The 27266-nt window shown below is 34.7% G+C and overlaps 6 protein-coding genes and 1 long non-coding RNA gene across 8 annotated transcripts; 5 read left to right on the top strand and 2 right to left on the bottom strand.

Moving 5' to 3' along the window:
- The first annotated feature begins 6 nt into the window (after positions 1-6).
- On the top strand, positions 7-542 carry LOC109580271 (uncharacterized). Its single transcript, XR_002184153.1, has 2 exons — positions 7-295; positions 346-542. It is a non-coding gene; the product is annotated as an uncharacterized LOC109580271 (long non-coding RNA).
- A 67-nt stretch (positions 543-609) lies between these two features.
- On the bottom strand, positions 610-4031 carry LOC100638888 (methionine aminopeptidase 2-like). 2 transcript variants are annotated; one of them, XM_019993277.1, is made up of 12 exons: positions 3943-4031; positions 3837-3884; positions 3525-3732; positions 3122-3274; positions 2745-2887; positions 2545-2651; positions 2348-2463; positions 2163-2281; positions 1497-1590; positions 1280-1408; positions 1169-1225; positions 610-1104 (listed from the first exon to the last, which is right to left on the bottom strand). In XM_019993277.1, exons 2-12 carry the CDS (start codon positions 3873-3875, stop codon positions 713-715), a joined length of 1557 nt encoding a protein of 518 aa, XP_019848836.1. In that variant the 5' UTR covers positions 3876-3884; positions 3943-4031; the 3' UTR covers positions 610-712. The 2 variants fall into 2 exon arrangements, with proteins under 2 accessions (XP_019848836.1, XP_019848837.1); XM_019993278.1 differs by having other exon boundaries at positions 3122-3271.
- Positions 4032-4124: 93 nt separating this feature from the next.
- Positions 4125-14682, top strand: LOC100636612 (crk-like protein). The gene is made up of 8 exons (XM_003384170.3): positions 4125-4231; positions 7302-7382; positions 8646-8765; positions 10474-10615; positions 11280-11432; positions 11975-12106; positions 12171-12248; positions 14200-14682. Exons 2-8 carry the CDS (start codon positions 7354-7356, stop codon positions 14308-14310), a joined length of 765 nt encoding a protein of 254 aa, XP_003384218.1. The 5' UTR covers positions 4125-4231; positions 7302-7353; the 3' UTR covers positions 14311-14682.
- A 94-nt stretch (positions 14683-14776) lies between these two features.
- LOC109580269 (cell wall integrity and stress response component 1) lies at positions 14777-18442 on the top strand. Its single transcript, XM_019993275.1, has 5 exons — positions 14777-14963; positions 17037-17158; positions 17270-17452; positions 17773-18057; positions 18217-18442. The coding sequence occupies exons 1-5, from the start codon at positions 14842-14844 to the stop codon at positions 18300-18302; spliced, it is 798 nt and encodes a 265-aa protein (XP_019848834.1). The 5' UTR covers positions 14777-14841; the 3' UTR covers positions 18303-18442.
- Positions 18443-19063: 621 nt separating this feature from the next.
- LOC109580270 (cell wall integrity and stress response component 4-like) lies at positions 19064-21313 on the top strand. Its single transcript, XM_019993276.1, has 5 exons — positions 19064-19305; positions 19570-19691; positions 19813-19992; positions 20294-20572; positions 20711-21313. Exons 1-5 carry the CDS (start codon positions 19184-19186, stop codon positions 20794-20796), a joined length of 789 nt encoding a protein of 262 aa, XP_019848835.1. The 5' UTR covers positions 19064-19183; the 3' UTR covers positions 20797-21313.
- LOC105316760 (HCLS1-binding protein 3-like) lies at positions 21091-23542 on the bottom strand. The gene is made up of 5 exons (XM_011411918.2): positions 23456-23542; positions 23234-23393; positions 22566-23016; positions 21662-21830; positions 21091-21567 (listed from the first exon to the last, which is right to left on the bottom strand). Exons 1-5 carry the CDS (start codon positions 23476-23478, stop codon positions 21357-21359), a joined length of 1014 nt encoding a protein of 337 aa, XP_011410220.1. The 5' UTR covers positions 23479-23542; the 3' UTR covers positions 21091-21356.
- A 147-nt stretch (positions 23543-23689) lies between these two features.
- On the top strand, positions 23690-27231 carry LOC100636485 (uroplakin-1b-like). Its single transcript, XM_003384169.2, has 8 exons — positions 23690-23973; positions 24439-24502; positions 24902-25017; positions 25645-25719; positions 26304-26420; positions 26620-26817; positions 26915-26998; positions 27055-27231. Exons 1-8 carry the CDS (start codon positions 23755-23757, stop codon positions 27136-27138), a joined length of 957 nt encoding a protein of 318 aa, XP_003384217.1. The 5' UTR covers positions 23690-23754; the 3' UTR covers positions 27139-27231.
- Positions 27232-27266: the final 35 nt, after the last annotated feature.

Below are 27266 nucleotides of genomic sequence, written 5' to 3'. Positions count from 1 at the left end.
GGTAATGGTGACAGTGGACGTCTGGAGGTGTACCATGATGGAGAATGGGGCTCTGTCTGCAGTCACAAGTTTGGATATCATGAAGCTACTGTAGCTTGTCGTATGATGGGCTACTCTTATGCTAAGCGAGCCTATACTAAAAGCAATGCAGCATACTTTGACACAGTTGATAGCAATAAGATAGTTTTATCAGAGTTGAAGTGTGATGGGACAGAGAGTCATCTCTCTGATTGTGACTTTGATGATGAAGAAACTTGTTCTCAAGGCAGTCCAGTGCATATTGAGTGCAGGAATGGTCAGTAAAATAATTTCAATAATTATCATAATAATTATTATTTCATATAGAAATGTCCATAGAAGAGGACTAATGATTATTTGCTGTTTTTATTCAAGGACTTAATACTCTTTTGTAACACCTTTAGTTTTGTAGCAAACAGTTTTTGTAGTGATCAATCACAAAATTGTCATTGAACTTGTCACATGTGTACATTTAACACTTAGTTTTGCAACAATAGCTTTTATCATCAGTTTATTTTTAGAAAGATCTTTTAACAACTTGACATAAAAGCAGTTTTACTTTGATTAGTAGACCACCCTCTAAGGGCTATATTTAAAGATAAATTGTGACTTTCTGCATGACAACAAAATAGCGCTAATTATATTACAAGGACAATAATTATCAAATGATATAAATAATAATTATAATAGATGATCAATAGTCATCCCCTTTGCTGATGACCTCCTTACAAGTTGGCCTCAGTAATATAGTGTGCTCATACTGAGCTGTATAGGACCCCCTCACGTCACACAATGGAGGATAAGGGTCAACTATGCCGGAATCACAAAGATTCTTTAGCGCCATTAAATATCGGCTCTGGCCCAACCTATCCAACCACCTGCGACAAAAAGCGAGCGTAGAAAAGTTCTGATTGATGACGTTGAGGAGCTGCTTGGCGCTTGCCATCCGGAGAGGAACATGGCCGATATCAAAGTTTTTCATGTAGTGAGAGCAGTCCATGTCATCATGGACCTGCCCTCGGCCAGTAGAACCAAAGGTCTCAATGGCAAAGAACTCACCCTCTTCCATTTTAGTTGCTTCACCGCCTATGAGGGAGAAGGAGAGAGAAATTACTGATATTTCACAATGCTTGCTGTTGTTGTTAATCACCTCTTACTATGGGTACTGTTTTTCCAGCATGGATCCTATAAGGGGCAATTGAGTGACCTGGAATAAAAATAAACACATTCTTAATGCTTCAACACAGTCTCTCTCCCTCACCATTCAGGTTTCTTATTGACTTCACTCGGTAAGTTTTCCCTTCCAGCTCAACCTCATAAGACTCCATTACTTCCTGTATGGCTTCCCCCACGTCGCACAGTCTCACATCTATACCTGCTGCTTTAATACCTAGACATACATATATATATAAACACAGTAGCATTGTTGCTATTAGTATGTGTAGGTGTATATTCAATTATAAGTGTCCCTTACATACCGGTATTGGTTGCATCTTTAACTGCAGTCAGAAGTGGCTCGTATTTCGGATTAAAAGCAACAGTAAATGCACAATCAATGATACGCCCATTGACCTAAAAATAACAAAAAAAATCCGACATTTTCTCACAGCTACACTCCTCCCCCTATCTTGTTACATGTATCAGCAAAGTGTGAAATAAATCCAAAGATCGTATAAATTTTTACAGTTGCTTAAAAATCAGGCTTTGGTCATTGGCCAAATTTCGCCAAAAATGGCTCGGTGAGAATTCTTCATTTTTATAATTCTTTCTGATACATATACATGTTTGTAGTTTGTATTTCAATTTTGAGCTGATTCCGATCAAAATTTGCTTTTTTATGAATTTTTAAAGTTACTCAAAAATCAGGCAAAAGACCCAAGGCTATAGCCTTGGGTCATCGGCCAAATTTCGCCACAAATGGCTCGATGAGAATTCTTCATTTTTATAATTTTACCTGATACATATACATGTTTGTAGTTTGTATTTCAATTTTGAGCTGATTCCGATCAAAATTTGCTTTTTTATGAATTTTTAAAGTTACTCAAAAATTAGGTCAAAAGATATACTAAGTTCCCACAAGCACTGTTATTCTTATACCTTGCCGATTGTACTGTATATCAACTGTGCTATTTTTTGCAACATACGTGTGTTCCAAAGTCAATCTTGCACACATCATCATAGCCCAGTACAGTATTGTCCCCTCCATTAGGAGTGTAGTGGGCAGCACAGTGATTCAGTGAGCACCCAGTTGGAAATGCCAAGCCTACAATTACATGTATACAGATTATTATCATTATTACTACTACTTCTATTAAAAGCTTCACATTACCGGCTTCTAGTCCTTTCTCTCCAATTAGTTTCCTTGATGTTTCTTCCAAGTGCTCGCAAATATCAATCATCTTCATGCCTGGTTTTATGTACTTCTGCATGTACTTCCTAGTCTGTCTATGATAGAAAGAACAGACACAGATCAGTGTAATGCCACGTGATTGCATAAAAAGAATTAATGCATTAATCATGCAATACCTGTGGGCCTCAGCAGCTCTCCTTATTTCAGAATAGACATCAGACTGTGCTCTATCCAATGCTTTCTTCTCCTCTGTTGTAAACCTCTGAGCTGCAGTACTGTCATCCTACATGTACATGTACATGTACATACATATGCACAATCCTCACAATAATTATGATCTTGTTATTGTACATGTACATATAGCTAATTCACTTACAGTATAAGACATTTCCATGCCTTTTGGGTAAGTCTCGTCAGTGTAAAGCTCTGATATAGAAATGGAGGGAGGATTGGTCTGCTTCTTACGAGGAGCAGGTGCAGTTGGCTCACGATAAGATCCATCATACAACAGGAGCATGTCTGGAAATAAAGAGCTGCTATTATTGTATTTTTGATACATAAATGTACACATAGTAGTATCCTACATGTAGACATTCATGCATTGACTAACATTACAAATTAATATTGAGTTAGGGCATCAAAATTATATAAAATTGGTCAAGTTTTTAAAAGCATGACAGAAAAATTAATGTACATGTACATGCAACTTTCTACCACTAAGTAGATACGGCACATAATGTAGACTGTACTTACTGGTAGGATTAGTAACAGGTGCCCCAGCATCATTAGAAGAAGCAGCTGCTGTCTTTTTCTTTCTCTTCCTCTTCTTTGCTTCACCAGAAGCTGAAGGAGTAGACTCACCATCTTTATCAGTCACTGTATCTTCAAGAGGAGGAGAAGCTTCTACTGTTTAAAGAGACGATAAATCAACTACTTTTTGATACATCTGATGCTTAAAATAGAATATATTTCTAAATATAGAATGAGAGCATTTAGCATGAGTCCTAAAACAAATCACAAACTTATAACCAGTTAAAACACCTGCCCACGTGTTGTAATTTAGCCACAATGCAGAAAAGCAGTACGCCCATATTAACATGTATACCCATTGTATTACTGGGATCAATAATAATAATATTAATATTAGATATCGTACCAGTAGATGTGGTAGCGTCATCTTGAGTCTCAGTGATACCATTAACAGGAGCATCAGCAGGTGCTGTAGTATCAGTAGTTGCTGGTGTCCCTGTCTTCTTCTTTCTCTTTCTTTTTTTCTTGGCTCCAGTAGACGAGGAAGAAGTAGGAGGAGCATCTTCATCATCGGATCCCTTACCATCCTCTGTCTCTTGCTTACCATTATGTTCCTAATAGCGTGCGGTATTAGTAATCAAACCATCAGACCCATATCAAATAAATCAATATCAATATTAATATCAAGTTGATCATAAAACATGTCCATGCAACTCACCTCTTGTGGGATTGCTTCCTTCTCAACAAGAGAAGCCATGACAATGACCTTATAAATGGATAATAAGACAAACAATAATAATGATGATGATGATGAAAACACTTACAATATAGGCAGTTGCAAACAGAGAGAAATATAATCTGAACTGGAGTGACAATTAATGTGACAAATCCAGTTTTCAATATTATTATTTCTAATTTACCGAATACCCTAAATACTCTTTAAAAATACCGTAAATAACTAAATTATCTAATTAAGCGATCACCGTATCTCCTAAAATAAAGTATTTCGTAAAATCAAAGAGGGAGACGAGGATCAACAAGGAGGGACAGGAAAGTTTCTGAGGAAGAAAACGAGAGAGTGAAGGGCCGTCCTTAGCCAGTCTTTCATTTGAAGTGAGCAATTTTAAAAGCTTTTGATGAGTTGAGTACCTTTACTATTGACTCCAACCCTGTGGCTAATCTGGCTATATATACACATGTATAGTGTGTTATCATTATAGTTTCATTTGCCATTATTATTATTATTATTGTATATATTTTGAAGTATGAGGTGAATGTGTATTTAAGGATGATGGTATGTACTGATAAATAATCCAACTCTCTTGTTGTTGATCTGGAAATTGATAAAAACCAGTTAATGATATTATACATGGCACATATTGACTGTATGTATTGTGTTAATGAAACAATAAAATGGGAAATAGAGTTTAATAACACTCAATTATTTAGTTCCTGTTAAAAGATACAAGTCACCTATGACTTTAGTAATAATAATAATAATAGTTTATTCTCCAATACAGCACATGTACAGTGTAGTTTATTTGTGTTAATAAGCTTGCTGTGAATATTATAATTGATTCGTTTTATTTAAAATGATCTAAAACAATGGACAAAGGTTGGGACACAAAAGACACACATTCCTCTATTTGAAACAGATTTGCTTTTGCTTGTGAACATACATCATTCATGACTTTATCTCTAAGACTATAACTGATATATTCACACCATAATAATGCCTCCATACAATAGAATGGAACATTAATTATTTTAATAAGATAAAGACACCTCTACTATAGATGCATGTATGTACATGTACATGTAATACTGCTTAGGTCTCCATTTGTTCTAGGCCTCCTAAAAGTTCCCTCAGCTTTTGGTCTCTCATGTTTAGCCTAGATCTTTGTAACTCTCCCATTCATAGTTTAGAACTTTATTTCTCTATCTAACAATGCACATCATGTACAGAATTCATTGCAATCAATGTTTAGCATTAATGTGTGTGTGTGTGTGTGTGTGTGTGTGTGTGTCCTACAAGTAACCCACTTACTGTTATGTCTCCATTGTCTACTGAGAGTATCCATTGGTCTCTCTTCATGGTAACACCAGTTGATAGCCATCACAACACACTTTTATCAATTGCACTACACATTATAGTGCCTTCTACTCACAGCCCCTCCTTTAGTTTAGACAGGTCTACTACATTAAGAGTCTGGCAGAACTTAATTAATGTATAAAGTTAGTATTCGTCTTATGGAGGTCGTATATAATGATTTTCTTCTTGTCTGGCACTTTAAGATGGTGGAAATTTCTTTTTTAGCCTTTTTTCTTCAGAATACCCTACTACTCGCCCTAATTAACACACCTCTTGATAAATGATTACAAGTCTCAGGTGGTGCTGGTTTAGATAGGAACAATGATTATGAAATGCTCCAGGAGGTCCTTGTTCAAAGAGGTAGGTGGAGGGCGAAGTACACAATACATCACTAGACATTGGGACTCTCTTTCTGTTTACAATCCACCTCTCAAAAATGATTATCTTGGACCGGGACAATAGAAAGTTTTTACTGTGGAAGCAATGTAGAGATGCAATGTACAGTAATTAGGAAAGTGAGTTAAACTGTACTAGTTAGTGTTTGTGTTCCATTTTTTGAGTATGGCAATAATTAAGTACTGTCCTACAAATCAGCTGTATAGGGCATAGTGACATCATCTTGACACTATAGTCACTAATGACAGAGTGAGAACACTTATAGTACAAGACACATCATTAACTAATTATTAGTAAATAATAGCAATAATAATAATAATAATAATAATAATAATAATAATAATAATAATAATAATAATAATAATAATAATAATACTAGTTTTCATTTCTATTTTTCTTTCCCTATGGGCTTTCCCTTTTTGTCTCTCTTTTGTCCCCTGCATCGTGCATGATAATGATAATAATAATAATAATAAAAGCATTAAGTAGAGGTTTTTCTTGACACAACTCTTGATGTAGGTTAACATTTAAAATCACTTGAACTCTCTTGAATGAGAACTGAAACTGTATACTAATTGTGTAATTCATTCCATCAACATTGATACCAATACATGAACTCCAGGACTGTATCATTTGTCACTCTTCTCATATCCCTTCTGCACTCTACACTCTTTCAATTTCCTCCCCCCTCTCTCTCTCCCCTTCTCTCCCCCCCCCTCTCTCTCTGTAATAATTTACAGCTAAGAGTACATAATAATGTAGTTTATGAACATGTACATGTATAATTTAGATATTTGCATCACATGCATGCATGTACATGTTGTTGTAGCAGATGCTATAGTAAGTTAAGTATACTATAATCTAATTATCTTATTTATTTGTGTGTTGTGTGAATAAATAATTAATAATTATATTTTGTTTCTTGTCGTTTACAATAACGTTCTTATACAGTATGTAGTTTTTGCTTTAGATACTAATCGTTTGCCTTTCACTCGTGTGTATTTTTGATTTATAATGTGTATTTTCATTTTGCGGCACTTTCAAGCAGCTGTGGCCGGGTTTCATTTAAAATGTTGTTTTTCTTTGCCTAAATGGCCACTGTGTACAATATGTCAATAATGTTGATATTTTTGTGTCCATTGGAGCTTCTCCCTCTCTTCCTCTCTCTTGGGAAAACATCTGTACACAGTTGTATTGATCCATCTTATAGCACACCTACTGTATGTACAGGGTACTACCATATTAAGTACACTGTATTACAATTGTTGTATACATGTACATGTATTGATCCACCTTATAGTATGTACAGGGTACTATTATATTAAGTATTACAATTGTTGTATACATACTGATCCACCTTATAGTATGTACAGGGTAGTGAGGGTACTATGATATTAAATATTACCTTATTCATTTAGTGCTTTATCCCTTTATATGTACCTGTACCTACTGAACTACAGTACCTCCATGTCTTATAGTGCACTTTTTCTTTTAATTTGGTGAAGCTCTAGCTGGTGGAGTAGCTCTGTTTGTTTGTTTGTTTGTACATGTGTATCAGGGTGTGGGGAAAGGGCGGAGCTCCTTAATATTTTACATTCTTTTATTATTATTATTATTATTATTATTATTATTATTATTATTATTATTATTATCATTATTATTATTAATGTGGTTATTTTCTCTATTAATTTATAGGCGTGTGGTTGTGTCTGTGTTTATTATCCTCCTCCTCCTTCATTCCAGAGATATGGCATTACCAGAATTAAAAAGTACAATGTAAGATCTGATGTACATGTACATACATGTTGCATCTTGCATTAATTTTATTATTATTATTATTATTATTATTATTATTATTATTAACAATAATGTACTGATAAAATACAAACACCAAAAATAGTAACAATTAATTAGTATGAACTTCATAAAAATTATTATTTTATAATAAATTATATGCATACCAAGACACTAATATAAATATGGTTTTAAAATAGCACCGTGGCGTATTATTATTTTGAAAACTATTTTAAGATTAATGTCGTGTTATTTCTGTGACACTTTTAATGTATTTTGTTTCTCATTTCTCTTTCATGAGGCAATAAATGCAGCATATCATTCCAATGTATCAACATTACCTGTCCTCCTATTCCTCCCTCTGTAATGACATACCATTATATTTTTATTTCTTTATTACAATTGAGCTATTGTTGTATTGTCTATAGCTAGTACTAGTTGTGTCTCTTTGTTTAATAATGATTTGACTCACTGCTTTAATGGCAGTCTCCTTTTATTGATAGCGTCTTTATTTTGGGTACTTTTATTGTCTTAACATGTGCTCGTCAACTTTTAAAAAATTTTTTAAAATCCAATTTTGATTCGAATTTGTTTACATTTTCACACAGCATAAGAACATGTATATGTATCAGTAAAAAATTATAAAAATGGGGAATTCTCTCCTTGTCAATTTTGGTGAAATTTGGCTTGAGTAGTACAATGGGACTTTGGCCTGATTTTGGAGCAATTTTAAAAATTCATAAAAAATTGACCAGAATCAGCTCAAACTTTCCACACAACATTAGAACATCTACATGTATATGAATCAGGAAAAATTATGAAAATGATAAACTCTCTCCGATATATAAGATAAGAACATGTACATTTGTATATTTATAAGAAAAAATTATTAAAATGAAGAACTGTGTATGGACAATTTTTGACTACCCTGCGCTATGGGAACTTAACCAATGGCTTCAATGGATTTGGCTTAATTTTGGAGCAACTTTAAAAATTCCTATTTCATCAGGAGTAGATCAAATTCTCCATGCAACATAAGAACATGCATATGAAATCATAGGTCAGGGTTTTTAGTTTCATCAGAAATCAATAGGAGAAATATTTGAAGTATTTTACTACGGATGTTAATTTAGCATTTGTTTATAAATCATGACTAAATAATTGAATTTTTACAACAACTATTTACTACAGAATTAATGTCTCTTTCCCCCTCTCTCTCTCTCCCTCTCTCTCTCTTCCTCCTAGTTGGTATCATGGTAGGGTTGATAGACCCACGTGTGAGTCACTCCTGATAAGCAAGAGGCCTGGATCCTTCCTAGTAAGAGACAGTGCTACTTGTCTTGGAGACTATGTATTATCAGTAAGGTAAGAATAATAATAATAATAATAATATCTACAACTCATTAATTATTCATTGAAGCACACCCACACACAATTTATTAATTATAATTAATTAAGTCTGTTATTTTAATAGTGTTAAAATTTGATGGTTTAATATCAGGAAGCTGTTAATAAAATTTTGCCTCCTTCTTTCAACACGAGTACAATTATACATGTACATGTACATTGTGTAGCTATTATTTATGTTGCAGCTCAGCTCTCTCTTTTGTGATAGTTGATATCACTCATGTGCTCATATCCAGCATTGTACCAGAAACTAGATACATTTAGTAACTGACAGACTCATAGTAAGAGTGAATGAGGGGGGCGATTGGTGACACGTTTATGAATAGTTGTCTTTGAAGTTTCCAAGTATATGGACCAGTGGGTGAGGCAGTGACATACCTGTACAGTTGCTAAGACATATAGAAAGGGGAGAGAGGAGGGAGGAGAGGGAAACTGCTTGCTTTTAATAAGGGAAGGAGACATTGTTCTAAGATGAAAGGACTGGTATGAATGAGGTAGTTATGATATGTACAATAGTCTACCACCGGAGACTCTCTTCCTTCGTTGTTCATTCCACACTCTCTGCTCATGTACATCTCTTAATGTACTGAACCAATGGAGTATGTTGTTATAATCATTACCTACATGACAGAAATGCTATTGATGTCTGAGTCAATGTTTTTATTGCCCATTTGCTGTCAGCATTGAAGCTCAAACTTGATTTAAACAAAAAGGCATATATCACAACTAAGTACTAATTTTTGAAGACATTTCCTAGAAAAAATGGCTTTCACATCTGCACATGTACAATGTACATGCTTTTATCAAAAACTGGCATAATACATGTGTACATGTATTTGTATAAAACACCCTTTATACATGGGGGGTTATAACTACCATAGCCACTATTAGTTAGAGTGGTAGAGTTACTTTACAAAGGAAGAATGGGCTCACCAACATGTGTATGTGTGTGCATGTACACGTACTTGTGTGCTGTAGTGTTTATTTGTGTAGTATTCTCTCAAGTGTCATAAATTCGAGTTAAGTAGCTTAAAATGTGAAGTGTTGATTGTGTTTTGTTTCTGGTCGCATGAGCCGGTCGTAAAGGTCCTCGTTATCAAAATACATGAAAATTAACGTCACGATGGCTCATGAATACCATATTTGGTCATTGGGAGACCAATCGAGTGAAGTGTGACGAAGAAGAATTTAGTTAATTGGAAATATTGTAGGAGAGAGAGAGAGAGGGAGGGAGGGGGAGAGAGACAGAGAGACAGACAGACAGAGTTGTTACATTATGTATACATGTGTTGTGTGTGTTCAAATTTGTGTTTGTTGTCAGAATTAATATCTCTTATGTATCTTTAATGGATTACTTTGAAGTACATGTTGCTATGTTGTATTATTAGTATGCGACCGTAGAGTGTGGGAGTGTGCCTTGCATGTATGACAATGATACTATATGATTGTTACTGACATAGTGATGAACAGGGTCATAGTATTGACACTATTTATTGCTCTCTCTCTATGAAAACTGGTTGCATGCAGTTGTATTAAAACAAGAATTGGCAGAATTTATCACAGCACATCTATTAAAATTAATGCATAAGAGAATTTTAATAGAGAAGAAATAGACGATAAAATGTGCATAATATATGTTAGTCTTTTTCCTCCTTTATTGTACTAGTGAGAATAACAAAGTCAGTCACTACATTATATCAAGGAGAGGTCCCCTCTACTTGATCGGCGATCAGTCGTTTCAGGATCTCTTTTCAGTCATAGAGTTTTATAAGATGCACTTCTTGGACACCACAACACTCACAGAAGCAGTAAGGGAAGAGAGAGAGAGAGAGGGAAAAGAGAGAGGGGGGAGAGAGAGAGGGAAAAGAGAGAGGGAGAGAGAGGGGAGGGGAGAGAATATGAGTGACATAAATTTTACAAGAAAATACACAAGAATTATTATTGTTATTGAAGACACTTACTAATGTGAAGAAACTAAAGCTTCACATGCTGACATACATGTACATGTACACATCTTTATAACACTTACATGAATTATAACACTTATGTGAATTATTTTGCTAAAGACATGGACATCTGTCATTACTCTTCTTTCCTTTTAATCATATAAAAACTAAATATTCAATTTTTCATAGCCTAATCCAATAGCACGGTATATAATTATAACCTGTTCATGTAGCTAAAAACACAGCCTCAGTGACAGAGTGTTGTAACTATTAATTACTGCAAGCTAATGTGAACTATGGGAAAGTACATTACAATCCTTTCCTTCCTACCTATGTGTGCTAATTGGATGTAGGAAGTTTTTTTATTTGTATATATTTTTCTTGGAATATACTGTACATTGTTTCATTAGCATGTACATGTACACACAACAAACAATAATTATAACTTTACGATTTTAAAAGCCAGCATTACAAGTTTATGTGTACATGTAGTATATTATTTATTCGTGTTGTTGTTTTATTTGAGGTACCTCCTCCTGGTCGATCCTACCCTCCCCCTCAGTCTCACCCTCCCATTGCGGCTTCACCAATGACAGGACCAGTACACCCTGGGGTACTACCACCTCCGGAACAAGTAGTGGGTAGACTTGTAGTCCGAGGGAAATTCGAATTTAGATCAGTAAGCCATTGCATCATGTATATATTAAATGTATATGCATTTATGTGTACATAAAATGAATTATTTATATGTACATGTACATGTACATGTATGTTGATGCTTAAGTATCATTATGAAGAAGATTTAATGACTGAAAGGTGAACTGCAAGATTAAAAGGGCAAGCTATTGAAAGTGGTGCTTGTAAATGATCCATAGTGGCTACTATGAAAATGCAGGAACTATGAAAATGTAGAACATTCTCTAGCTCTTTGGTGAATTCCCTCTTTGCATGTGTAGGTGGGGGAGAGATAAGCTAAGAAGTCGTAAATTATTGGACAAATGATCCATAGTAAGATAAAGGAGGAAGTGGCCATATGAGTAGAAGGTCAACGAGACCTATTCATTAGCAAGCAAAACTGCTAATGTGCATGTAACTGCACTTTCTCTTTTATTCTCATGACCTTAAACGAATCAGTAGTTCCACTGTCTACTGTGCTTCCCTCTACGTTACATGATGTGCATGTTAAATTTATAATAATTAATGAATGCTCCACTTTTTTAGAACGACCCAGAGGATCTTCAATTCAACAAAGGTGACAAGATGATTGTCATTAGAAAAGACGAAGACGAGTGGTGGTTTGCTCAGCACGAGGACGGGAGACAAGGAGCTATTCCTGTACCTTATGTTGAAGTGGTAAGTTTTGTACTTAAATATATTTTTATATTACAAAAAAAATTATTCCTATCTACCTTTTTAGGTGGAAGAGCAGCCACTTAAAGCTAGGGCATTGTCTGATAGAGATTGTCCTTATGATCCTACAGCTTTATCATTCAAGGTAGAGAAACATAATAATAAGAAAGAAATATACCGTCATTACCCTGATATGTAACAATTATATCACCTATAGTACATGTAGGTCGTCACAATGATAGATGATAACTGAGACTCTATATAGATAGATGTACTTGTACTTGTACTGGTACTTGTACTTATACTGGTACACATACATAACATACAATGTATGTACATATGGATGGGTGTACTGTATATGGATGTGCATGTGTGTGTTCCTCTTCGTGTTCTTTGTGTCTTCGCATTTTAATTGGAGTTGTTATCTTGTAGCGACACAGTGACACAATCTATCAGCATTCCATGAATTTCCATCACACAATGATGTGAGATTTAGAGTTTATTTTAGGACTAGTGATTCTAGTAATGGTGATGAGCATGAATTACATGGACATTGTGTAATATGTATACATGTACATATATGTACAGTAGTAGTAGCAGCAGCAGCAGCGGCCTTATCTGTACATGTACATATACTGTACCTATACTAGTCAATTGGTCTACAACTGAAGTCATTGGTTACAGTACAGTCTATGATGTGTCATGATGTGAGTATATCCTAAAGTGTTGAATGTTGCACTTTGTATCAGTTTAAAGAGCAATAAATCAATCCTTGTACCTTCTATTGTTACAATTAAAAGTTGCAAACACGTACTGTACATGTAGCTAGAATTTTTAAAATTTTTAAATGCCAATGCCTTTCGGGAAATATTTTAAAATTTTTGTTTTGGTTTTGTGAAGCTATATTCAGTACAATAAAAGTGCAGTCTATGTAGATTCTTTATCGTAATGTGATTAGCCTGTCCTTGACACTATTAGATTACCAGCATTTGTGCTTCTGCATTCTACTTCGCATCATCATTTTATTTATTTATTTATTTTAATAATATACATGTGAGAACACTTATAGAAACTTGTTGTGTACATGTACACTACATTACTGATAGTACAATAGTCGCAGCAATATCTTATCTCTAGTTTGGGGATTTACTTTCATTTCATTTCCTTTCTCTCCGGACACCTTACAAACAACAGTAAATATAATATGCTCATGGCTTCAGGTATTTATTATTTTACTGGCTCTAACACTAGTGGATGTACTTACTGTCTCTAACACTAATGGATGTACAAGTACAATTGTGCATGTACATGTACATGTGACATCCATTACTCATATTATTATAATGGGATAAGGTAGACTAAGAGTGTGTGACCATAGACCAGCTAAATTCTATCAGGCATTTATCCAAAGCTCTCCACAGACTCCAAGACTCTGTATAGATGGTATACATTGCATACCTGCACAGTGAGAGAGAGACTACTGCTGTAGTATTGTGTTACTATTTCACTTGTACTACTACTGGCATTCTGTGGAGCGTCATAGCCAGCACATCACTAAATACACTACTCCAGAGTGACTTGAATTGAAGAATGTCGTATAATAATGAACTATACATTTACCGTAGGCTGTTTAATTGTCCATATTTGTCCTTTAACATATGTACGTACTCTAAAGATTAGAGAAGGACTGTGCTTGCTTCCTTTACGATGAGGATACATTAAAAGCGTCTGTACTATAAGGATATTGAATTTATGTCTTGAATTCTTGATATGTGTCACTCATTTTCGCATGACCCACAAAATCCTATTAACATTATGGATGTTGGAACTTTATGGTTCACATATTGTTCCTGGACCGGCCTTGTCCTCCCACTCTAAACATTTTTATTGATATCTCACAGGGCGTGTGTAACCTCAGTGGTGTACATGTACATTTTGTTTTGTGTTTTTTTTATGAATGATGTTCTGTGATTATTGTCATACATGCAAACATTTACAAATGAGGGATTTTGTTGCCAAAACTGATCTTCATGCTTTTATTATTTTCTTCTCTCTCTCTCTCTCCATTTTCCCTCTTTGTTCCTTTGTTTCATTAGAAAGGAGAAATAATCAAAATACTAAAAAAGAATGATAATGGGATGTGGGAGGGCGAGACTTCAAGCGGCAAAAGAGGACACTTTCCTTTCAAATTAGTAGACCTAGTCTGATGGTAGCGGCCATTTTCAGACTCATGATTTCATTAGTGCAGTTTGATTCATTCTTCTTCTCTTCTTCTCTCTGCTTCCTCCTCATCCTTTCCCCCCCTCTCTCTCTCTCTTTGCTCTTTCTGACTTTTAGTGATAATTTTATAATGTCTTCTAGTGTGCAAATCTCTCTTTACTGCCTTCTCATTTATGTGGCAACCTGATTTATGATTATGATTATTATTATTATTATTATTATTATTATTATTATGATCATTGTGATTCTTATTATCATTGTTTTTTGTCATTTTGCTATACTATTAATCTCTCACAACTATTAATCTCTCAAAACTTTTTCACATCATTTTATTTGATAGATAATACTGTAGATCCTGGTAAATTACAATGAAGAATACGATACATGTATGTTGTCATGGTTACAAGTCATTATTAATGTTAATAAGCCATTATAAATAAGAGCACTGCTGCAACTGCAAGTTAATTTTATGTTTCTCGTGTCGCTTAACTGAGTTAACTCGCTTTGAGGAAGCAGAAATGGAGAGAAGGTCGAGTAGTGCTTTATTTCTGGTGTCAGTCTTATTATACTTGCAAGGCGTACGAGCTGAAGGGGGTATACTGTATGCTAATTCAACTAACCTAACTCTTTACCAGGACAAGTAAGCAATATAATAATGCTTTGTTTCTTTTCTTAAATCCTGCGGGGGGCGGCTAGTCCTGTGTTTAGTCTAGCTCAAACCGTACCCGCCATTATGCATGCAGGCTGCACTTTCCCTCCATTTTGTTTGTGGGTCAATGGGCTGCCTAGTCTGCCTTAGCTGTTCCCCGCTATAATATCTATGCCTAGAATAAATTAACTCGCCACTGCTAATAATACTTTGTGTAACAGTACAGTCATTGTCTTGTTGAAAGCAAATGCAATAGACCATGGAATGTTTTGTTTCTAACCCTATACAAGTCTATAGTATGATATGATCAACACTCAGAAAACACATCATTGCTCGCTAAAAGCAAACTGACCTTACTTGATAGAATGCTTTTTTTACTTTTATACCAACTAAATATTGTGCAAGTATCTGATGTGGTTGTGTATGTGTTGATATTCACTATTGGGAAGGAACGATGGGTCATGTAATAGTCTATGAATGATAATGGCCCTCTATTGAAAACTGACACCTCTTTCCCTTTGCTGTTACCTGTGAGAGTGTATTGTTGATTCTCACGATTAGCCTGAGGTATCATGCAGACTTCTATTCATTAATTGCAAGGCATGTTCATCATTGATTGATGCTGCTTCTCTATCACACCTCTCTCACACACAAACAACCCTAGCAATGGCATTTCGGCACAATTTAGTGTAAATTCATTTTCACTTTATATGTATACTGTGGAGCTTCCCCACTTTATTGTTATTGCAATACAACTGATTCATTCTTTAATAGCTCCCACTCATCTTTATAAATTCCTTATTCATACAAGAACTAGCTTGTACATTAAAGAATTGAAAGCTTTCTTTAGCCAATGACTCATAATGGCAGAACTAACAATTCTCTTTAGTTGGCATTAGTATTTATAATAATAATGTGGGGGATGCTTAGTTATTATTGCCTTCTGAGAACAGTATTTTAATTTATCTATGCATCAAAAGCCACTTCACTCTGATCCTGTTTTGACAGTCACTGGCTTTACAAAGAAAAGGGACAGGATGCTTCTGAGCCTTTAGTCTAACCCCTAGCCCTCCTGCTAGTCTTGTAACACGATATATGTCATCCCTTGCCTGTCTGACTCTCTGTCTGGACTTTCTGATTCTAATCTTAATGACAACCGGTGTAACATGTACATGTACACGTAACATTAATTGGTGTACATGTAACATTAACTGATATGCTTTTTGGACCTTTGTCATGTTTTGGGCATGTTAACCCTCCGAGTTATTGTATTGAGAGTTTGCTTTGGGAGAAAGCACCAGAGCTACAGTATTGATAACTATTTCTACGCTCCATTAGCAATGATGGGCTATTGATCTTCAATTCCTGGTATTATATGAATCAGATCTCCCGCATTAGTGATGCATGACATAGCAATAACTATTGATTACATGCTCACTGGGTTGAGTAATGGAGGGAGAGAGAATAAGGGCTGTACTATACATATTTACTTTATAGTAAAGGAGGATATAGCATACTAGTACACATCTTGCTTTGTCTCTGTCTCCCTTGTTTCTTTTCAAGACATCTCATCAAAAAAAATATGTTAAATGCTACCAATTTTGTACAAGTCACTAGCTTCACAGTAAATGAGATTAACAGTACAAATAGGGACTTCTTGTCTCACAATGGAACTGATGATGTCATGACACCTCAAGTTGTTGCTTAAATAGGGTATAGCATCTGTAGTCTGTTGCATCAACTGTTGTGAGTGGGACATTGTCAGAAAGGATATCTTATTGATACTGTTAGTAGTAAGTAGTGTAGTATTGCTGTTAGAAACATTTATAATATAGTTTTAGAGTAAAAGGATAAACCCTTTATGTAATAGTAATACTCTTGATATGTATATTACTGATTGATAGCAGCAGCTTATTTCGTGTGATAGGAATCAGTTTTATGTGTCATTAGATCAAAGGAATTGAAAGGATTGATGATTTGTAGTAGCACTCACACACCCACACATTCTAGAAATATTATTTTTACTACAGACATTGATCATTATATTCTCTCTGTCCCCTTTAGTCCATTTCGTGTGGCATTTTTAGCAAGGCTTAGAGTGGTGTGTCCAGATCTAGATTATGGTCTTTATAGAGTGAGCCAAAAAGGATATAACAATTGCTCTAATGATGGACAACAATTGATTGGTAAGTCTATAGCCTCCTATGCTAGACCAAGTATGAGAGACCAAAAGTCTTCTAAACTCCCTCTAGATCCAACAGTGTGAAAGTCTATGTGATATTATCATTTTCTTACAGGTCATTGTGGTAATACTGGGATACTCAGTGAAATCATTTACTCTGTCCCACTGTCTGGTGGTTTAGCTTGGGAGGTTGACATGACTTATTATTTGATTTTTAAATACACTGCTAATGAAAGTCCTGCTCCTTGTGATGAGGGATATAAATTCAAAGTTTTCGTCTACGATCCAAGAAGTACATGTATGTTAATGCACGTTACGTTAATACTGGATGATTGCATCATGTGTGTATTATTATTAGCTCTAAATAAGATACTTTGTAAAGATAAACTTGCTTATCTGTTTCCATTAAATGATAGCGTACGTGTTTCCTTATTTGCTTTCAAGATGTTTTTATCGTTTGATATTTATGTTTTCTATTTGTTGATATGCATTTAATATACAATTAATGCAAAATGCAATCACTGCTATGCGTACATCAGTTTCCTACTATTAACTTCCTCCTATAGTTCGGTTTCCTACATTGCATTTAATCTTGAATTCTCTTTTTTTAATTTACAGCTGTAACTCCTACCCCTACTGCTATGCCCATGTCTTCTTCTTCTTCTTCTTCTTCTTCTTCTGTCGTAATCTCTTCAAGTTCTTCTTCAATCCTCTCTCAGTTGCTGACTCCTTCTCTTTCACAGTCAAGGATTCACACAGTGTCTCCTTCTAGTACTGAGACTGTTACTAGACCTACTCGTGAACAATCATCTTCTTCTACTTCTAGTGTTGAAATAAAATCAACAGAGGTTCAAGCAACGTCAACAAGACCTACCCATACTCCTACTATATTTCCATCAACTGGTAAGTACTATTTTAATGCTATCAAACTAATGATCATAATTATACTATTATATCGATAATTTTTATACTATTATATCGATAATTTTCTACAATGTTACTATTAATTTCATGTTGTTGTTGTTTATATTATAATGTCACTATTTACTTCTTTTATTTCAGCTACTATTTCTGGTGCAGCTAGTACAACAGCATCATTGACTCTTGCATTATCATTATTGGCACTATTATTGATCTTACTCTTATGAAGTGTGTAAAATAGAACAATTAAATTGAGTCATACACACACACGTGCTCTCTTGTCCAGGTGTTCTGATCTGTGTTTTGTATGGAGACATATGGTGGATAGCATCTGTGAAATATATATCTTATACATCTGTGTGTATGTGGTTTGAAGTCTATCTCTTACTGTGTGTTGAAATAGTATTTTATGTTTATTACCCAATTCTTGTTATGTATTATATATATATTATTATTATTATGAATCATTTTATTTTTTAACCAATGCACTAACATGATTATTATACATTACATTCATTTATTTTAACATTTATTGAAATAAAACAATAATTATTACTATTAGAAAGGAAGATGACATAGTTATATCAGATTTTAAACCATGGAGGCATTAATTAAAGTATTTTAAAGCAAATAGTTAGCGTCTTGAGTGTCTCACAAATAATACCGGTAATAATAATAAGAGATTTAGTACACATTCATGAGTTGATATAAAAATAAAATTGAGAATTAGCCTAAAATAATAATAATAATCATAAATTGTTAAAACGACTCCAGATCATTGTCGTAACCTGATTTATGATGATGATGATTATTATTATTATTGTAACAGTAATTCTTATTATCATTGTTTTTTGTCATTTTGCTAGACTATTAATCTCTCACAACTATTAATCTCTCAAAACTTTTTTCACATCATTTTATTTGATAGAAAATGCTGTAGACTATACACCATTACTCCTGGTTAGTAAAAATTACGTGTTGTCATGGCTACAAGTCATTGTATACAAATTTGAATAAGCCATTACAAAAGCAGCACTACTGGAACTGGAAGTTAATTTTATCTGTCTCGTGTCGCTTAACTGAGTTAACTCGCTTTGAGGAAGCAGAAATGGTGAGAAGGTTGAGTAGTGCTTTATTTCTGGTGTCAGTCTTATTCTACTTGCAAGGCCGAGGAGCTCACGGGGGGATACTGTATGCTAATTCAACTAACCTAACTCTTTACCAGGAGAAGTAAGCAATAATAAATATTATTTTCGTTTCTTATCTTAATCTGTTAATCATGAAACTTGTTTCTTATCCTATCCTAGTATCCTGTGGGCGCGGCGCGATCGCGAGGGGCTGGCTGGTACTGCCCATTTTCTTTGGCGTGCCCGCTGCAATGAATTCAATATGGCCGATAATAGATGATTTGTAGCACCCACACATTCTACGAATATTATTTTTACTACAGCCATCGACAGCCATTTATCATTATATTCTCTCTGTCCCCTTTAGTCCACTTCGTTTGGAATTGTCAGCAAGGCTTAGAGTGGTGTGTCCAGATCTAGATTATGGTCTTTATAGAGTGAGCCAGGAAGGATATAACAATTGCTCTAATGATGAAGAAGAATTGATTGGTAAGTCTATAGCCCATGGGGGAGTCCTATGCTAGACCAAGTATGAGAGACCAAAAGTCTCCTAAACTCCCTCTAGATCCAACAGTGTGAATGTCTACATGATCTTATCATTTTCTTACAGGTCATTGTGGCAATAGTACTGGGATAGTCAGTGAATTTATTTACTCTGTTCCACTGCCTGGGGGTTTAGCTTGGGAGATCGACATGACTTATTATTTGATTTTTAAATATACTAATAATGGAAGTACTGCTCCTTGTGACGATGGATATAAATTCCAAGTTTTTGTCTACAATTCAACAAGTATGTTAATGCACGTTACGTTAATACTGGATGATTGCATCATGTGTGTATTATTATTAGCTCTAAATAAGATGCTTTGTAAAGATAAACTTGCTTATCTGTTTCCATTAAACATGTTTCCTCCATTTGCTTTAAAGATGTTTATATCGTTTGATATATTTGTTGATATGTGTATAATGTACAATTAATGCAAAATGCAATCACTACTATGTGTACATCAGTTTCCCAACTATTAACTTCCTCCTATAGTTCAGTTTCCTATGTTACATTTAATCTTGAATTCTCTTTTTTTAATTTACAGCTGTGACTCCTACCCCTACTGTTATGCCTATGTCTTCTTCTTCTTCTGTCGTAATCACTTCAAGTTCTTCTTCAATCCTCTCTCAGTTGCTGACTCCTTTCTTTTCACAGTCAAGGATTCACACAGTGTCTCCTTCTAGTACTGAGACTGTTACTGGACCTACTCATGAACCCTCTTCTTCTAGTACTAGTGAAATAGAAACAACAGAGGTTAGAGCAACATCAACAGGACTAATCAATGTAAATCCTACTCCACCTACTGTGCAACCATCAGTTAGTAGTAAGTACTATTTTAATTCTATCAAACTAATGATCATAATTAGTACTATCATGTTGATAATTCTGTAGAATTTATTATTTATGTCATATTGCTGTTTATATTATAATGTCACTATTAATTTTATTTCTTTTATTTCAGCTACTGTTTCTGGTGCAACTAGTACAACAGCATCATTGACCCTTGCATTATCATTATTGGCACTACTATTGATCTTACTCTTATGAAGTGTGCAAAATAAAACAATTAAATTGAGTCATACACACACACACGCGTGCTCTCTTGTCCAGGTGTTATGATCTGTGTTTTGTATGGAGACATATGGTGGATAGCATCTGTGAAATATATATCTTATACATCTGTATTATATTATTATAAATTATTTATTATTTAACCAATTCACTAACATGATTATTATACGTTACATGTTCATTCATTAATTTTAACATTTATTAAAATAAAATTACTAAAAAGAAAGAAGTACATAGTTATATCAGATTTCATCACCATGAAGGCATCAATTAAAATGTTTCAAGTTTTTAAAGCAAATAGTTGTCGGTACTAGCATCTGAATGTCTCACAAATAATAATAATAATAATAATAATAATAATAATAATAGTCCTTAGTGTATTTTATTGTGTTGTGTTATATAATAATAATAATAATAATAATAATAATAATAATAATAATAATAAGAGATTTAGTATACATTCATGAGTTTCATAATATAAAACAGAATAAAATTGTGAATTAGCCTAAAATAATAATAATCATAATAATTTATTATTAAAACAACTCCAGATCATCGTCGTCCTCTTGCTCGTTCATTTGTATGTATTTACTGATGTCATCAGTTCCCATGGCATCCACTCCGTCTTTTCTTTCCTTCTCATCGTCAAACAGTGACGCTCCAAGAGGTTTCTGGACACTCTTTGGCTTCGGTTTCTTCTTCGGTTTCTCGTGAGCAACTTTGAGGACGTCGTCCAAAGTACCCACACTGGACAAGGACGAAAATAAATATAAAAATAATAATCGAATTTTAATTCCCAAAATAATAATAATAATTGTCAGTGAGTATTGCTTCACATTACTTTAATAAATCAGAGTGATCCTCTATTTCAGTGAAGAGGGTATTGTCCCCTTCTCTCTCGTTTTCTCCAGTTTTAAGTATCGACATGTTCAGCTCAGGATCATCATCGAGGAGCGTCATCTTTGCAGTTCTTACAGTAGTTGTGCTGGTGGCTTCATCATCAAGCAGGTCTAATCACAGTATCAGAAATGGGAATAATCATTCTTAAAGTTGTAACAAAAATTTACGTCCTAAATGTACCAGGGTATTTTGTCAAAAATGGTTTCAAGAGAATTCTCCATTTTTATAATTCTTTTCTAACACATGTACACGTTCTTATGTTAAATGTCAATTTTGAAATGATTCCGATCAAAATTGGATTTTTTACGAATTTTTAAAAATGCTCCGAAATCGGGCCAAAGACCCTATACTATAGTACAGGGTCTCGAGCCAAATTTCGCCAAAAATGACTAGGAGAGAATTCTTTATTTTTATAATTTTTTCTTATACATATACATGTTCTAATGTTGTATATCAAGTTTGAACTGATTCCAATCAAATTTGGATTTTTTACGAATTTTTAAAGCTGCTTCAAAATCGGGCCAAAGACACTATACTATTAGTAACGTGGTAGCGTTACTAAGTAGGATTCACCCTCAAACAAAATGGCTGCCACGACTTTTGCAGCCTTTAGTACAGGGTCTCAAGCCAAATTTTGCCAAAAATGACTAGGAGAGAATTCTTAATTTTTATAATTTTTTCTTATACATATACATGTTCTAATGCTGTATAAAGTCCCTGTACTACAATCTTATAGTATATAGTACAGGGTATTTGTCAAAAATGGCTCAAAGAGAGTTTTCTATGTATAAAACAAATTTTAGCTTCTACCTCTCCTTCTCCCCTTCACTTCACTCAATTCGAACCTCTTTCAGTGGATCTATTTGTTTTCTTTTCACTCGTAAAATCAGTAAACAAATCCTCGTCATTGTCCTCAAATAATTTATCCTCAGCTCCGCCAGTTGTCTTCTTCTTTTCGCTAAACAAATCTTCAGGCTCCTCCTCCTCCTTTGTCACTCCACCTTTACCCGAAGTTCTGGGACCTCTAGACTCCAAATACTCTGCCCGTCTCTTCTTATACTTCCTGTCAGCGAGTAGGTCAATACCCAGGAACTCTAGCATCGGTATGCTAGTCGTGAGTTCAACACTTCGTGAGACGATTATCATGAGACAATCAAAAGAGACTCGTCTGTCTTCAAGGTCCTCGTCGGACATGAAGAGGATGTGTTTACGAGGTAGATCGGGGAGTTTGAGGGAAGGGAACTGCTCGAGTAGCTCCTTTTGAAGTTTCTCAAACGAATTGTAATCTCTTGGAACCTGAGAGAAGAATAATAAGATATGTTAATAATCACTACATGATTCGTGACATTATTAAAACAGTGGCGTTTGGATACTTCTAAAAGGATGATATTTGAAAAATTCACAGCTGGAAAAAACAAATATTTTAGCATTTTCATACACTTTGTGCAAATAAAATAATTATATAAATTTAATTCCATTTTGTATGGCTTGTGATGTGGAGACAATTTCTAACCATAAACTGGACGATGTCTTCTTCACTGTGCTCTGGGAGCTTAAAGTGAGGGAGTTTAGATATGACGACAACATGATAGTCTTTCACGTTACGGGCTGAGCTGGCCTTCTGGTAACTTGGTACGTTAATGTCAGTCCCAGTTTTAACATTTTTCAATTCCCTATGGTACATAGAGAGAGGAAAGGGTTGAGTTTTTTCAAATTGAAAGCAATTTATGAGTACCTTTTAGTAACAGTAACAGGCATATTTTAGAATTCCTAAATCTAGAAAAAGCTGAAAAAGGGGATAACTTTTGTGTTTTGGACAACGCCCACAACTAGGGCGTGGCTGACACGCCCACGCATCATGTGACTGGTTAAATTTAAATAATAACTTTTTATAACTTGATAGTCTATTAAATAATTGTTAATTAGGCTTAACTAATATTAATTCAGTTAATTAATTCTGACTCCTCCCCTTAGCTTTTGTGGATTTCTGTTACCACTAGACCAGAGATCGATTTTCTCTTGCACCTTTTCACTATGGATCGTTTCCCTGCTAGTTCTCTCAAGCTACATTTCTCCTCTCATGACTTAGGCCGGGTATTCAAGATATTTACGATACTAAAGTACCTCATCTCCCCCTGCAACCGGATCCTACTCTTCCAATCCAACAAGAGACGGGCTTTCGTCTCCTCGGGGAAGGCACTCACTAAAGATGTCTCCCTCTTCGTATTTATAGCATATAATATATTCCTTTTTGTAAGTCATTAGGCTATTTGAAGCACCAGTAGTGCATCATTGATTAATTTGCTTGTTGTTGGCCTCTTTGCTTTGTGTATGTGCTGTAATGATGCTTGATATTTCTATGGGTTTTGTTTCCCCATTGGACAGTCTTTTCACGTATACAGTTACATTAGATGTGCCTGTACGTGATTGAAATGTGACACATTTGTACCAGAAAGGAAAGCAAGAGCTTCCTTTTCAATAGTATGAGTATGTCATGGCTGTGATCTCTGTTAGATTTCCTATTTTCAGTTAAGGCTGTCATTATGACTGGCAGAGAGAGTATACTTTGTAGTCTTCCAGGAACTATGATTGGTTTATTTTTTTGCCTAAATGTATTATTGGTTTATTTATGCCTAAATGTCTTGCTTTACTTTTTTATAATAAAGCTCTCTCGGCCATTTTTTATACTTTTCTTGTCATTCTTTTTCATTTTTACAGGTCATAGGTTTTGTATGTATATTAGCAGGTGTATCTCTGTATGTTATGCATAAATATTCTAAAGGTAAGTTATAAAGACATCCTGGTATCATTTTACATCATGTATTGTTATTACTATCCACTTGACACCTGCTAGGCTGTGCTAGCTTACCTTGCATGTGCTGTACATGTGCACCTGCTCAGTAATTAAAATAATTATTTTAATTACTGAACAGGTTTAAAAAGATGCCAGAAAGTTTGTTATCTTTTAACACATATGCATTGCTTATGCCTGGCCCACTGTTTGTCACTCCACTCTATAGCACATATAGCTGTAATGTGGCAGTTATTCCTAATCTATACACAACCACATTCTTCTTGTTACATGTATAGTGTTAATTATCATTGTTTACTGAACCTTATAAAACTCTCTCCCTCCCCCACTCTCCTCTTCTATTTCTCTCTCTCCTTCTCTCTTCATCAGTTCACACATACTTGTCTCTAGCCACTATCATGACTCTTGCTGGTATATCAGTATTAGTAATGTCACTAGTGGGCTTTGCTGGGGCCACAACCGTCAAAAGAAGAACACTCAGACTAGTGAGCTTTCATTCTGTCCACTCACACATATGTATATCTCATTAATGAGATTCATAAATGAAATATAACATATATAACACACTGATATGGGTCACACCCTCCACCTCGGATATCAATTCCCATATTGTTATGTTATATAAAGCACACAGATATATATATATATATATATATATATATATATATATATATATACATTTGTAGTTTTCTTTGATAATGCATATATGATAATAGTGTACCTTTTCAAAGCCAAAAATATCAGTTTAGACTGCGCATGTACGTGTACAATTTTTTGGAAAAAGTGACATGAATTGCTTAATTTTTTATTCTTGCCTCTGCTGTATGTATGTACACAGTAATGACCTTTATGCTTGTTTTGGCTTATTGTTGCCAATATTGATAACAACTGATTGGAAGAGATTTGTTTCTTTGTTTTATGTTATGGTCTACTGCCCACAAAACCCTGGGGCATGCATTTATGACTAGTCTTTGTGTTTATGTGTTGTGTATATGTACATGTACACATGTGTGTGGTAACTGATTGTCATGAATCCTTTTAAAGTGATGAATATTTGATGTAGCATTTATGGCCATTTCTATATTTAGTAATTCTTTATGTTCTATTTTTAGTATCTTGCCCTGGCTCTCATTGCAGTGATTGTAGCGTTGGCTGCCACATTCGTATTATTCAAAATGTCGTTGATAGTAAGAGAATGATTGTGTCATTCACTTGCATGTTTGTTTGTGTGATAGTCATGTGCATGTCGTCAAGAGTAGACTATGTCTTGTATGTTGGAAATATAAACATGTAAATCAATCAATAAACTGAGCATGTTTAGATGCACATTCTGTAGTTTCAGATTGAGTATCATACTTGTTCCAATTAATGCACTACCTCTCTAAACAAGCACCTCCTGGAGCATTTCATGATTGTTCCTATCTAAACAATGCATCACCTGAGACATCCAATTATTTATCAAGAGGTGTGTTTAATTGGGCATGGAGGGTTTAATTGGGCATGGGGCGAGTATGGTATTTACTATGTCCCCATATTGTGTACTAACACAATATGGGGGCATCCTGAATCACATTGTTTTAGGACTTGTACACTAGCTGTCTTAATAAGCTTCTTAAGAATACATGTACATGTACATGTACATGGTTTTTGTGTGTACGTGATTATTCTCATACCGGGTCTCAGATTTCAAAAGCCCGTGTTTGCATACATAGATGTATCACACCATACAGTATATTGATTGGATTATCCCTCCTCCAATTATCCTTAATAGAGCAGGACGAACATCTTATTGCTCTCCTCTGATCTTATCAAGGCTTACAGGCATGCATCTGATGATCAACAACACTCTCCATTCATAAATGGCATTGTAGACTTTGTACAATCAAAGGTAATAAAATCAGCTCATTTTACAGCAATACTCTTTCAGCTGTATTCATTACAAGTCCTATGCTTGGAATGTTTATGAAGTATTTCATGATAGTCATAAATGTACACTGCTTGAGTGTGATATTTTCTTTTCATCATTTTTCTCTTTCTTTTTTCTCTTCTCTTCTCTCTCTTCCCTTTCTTACTTTCCTTACCATTAGAGCGGTTGCTGTGGTGCAAGAGGTCCAATCGATTGGGCACTCCTTAATTCTATGTATATAGAGAAGCACGACAGTCTCCTGCCAGATTCCTGTACATGCAACATAAGTAATAACCACGAGGTCTGTAAGAGGGTAGTTCTACCATATAGAACGAGTAGAAGATGGTATAGACCAGTCAATGAATCAGTTTGGTCTGTGGTAAGTGAGAGAGAGAGAGAGAGAAGAGGTGGGGAGATTTTTTTTTTAATTGCTAAGAGGCTGGTGATCAAGTATTATAGAGAATTCTTTACAATAGGGTTGTGGTGATAAGTTTTTAACAAGTTTAAGTGAATTCAGATCAACTGCAATAAAGTGCATCGTCGCTTTGGTATTGTCTCAGGTAAGATCGATTATCAACCCACCCCAATATCTTATTGTAACATTATTTACATCTAGGTCAGTATAATCTTTATTACTGTGTATCTATTGCAAAAAAGAAGAAAAATCGAAGTATCCAGTTACTCATCTACATGTAATTAGAAATGTTATTGTCATTTTTGTTTCTCTTTCTTTGTGTTGACAGAAAAACTAAAAAAAAACATTTTTATTTATTAAAATTAATTCCGTCCATTGAAACGTTAGTTAACTATTATGGGCGTAGCCCACAC

This window comes from Amphimedon queenslandica, unplaced genomic scaffold (assembly GCF_000090795.2).
Source record: "Amphimedon queenslandica unplaced genomic scaffold, v1.1 AMPQUscaffold_13499, whole genome shotgun sequence".
In the NCBI taxonomy this organism is placed as follows: domain Eukaryota; kingdom Metazoa; phylum Porifera; class Demospongiae; order Haplosclerida; family Niphatidae; genus Amphimedon; species Amphimedon queenslandica.
This window is presented reverse-complemented; position numbering and strand designations above follow the sequence as displayed.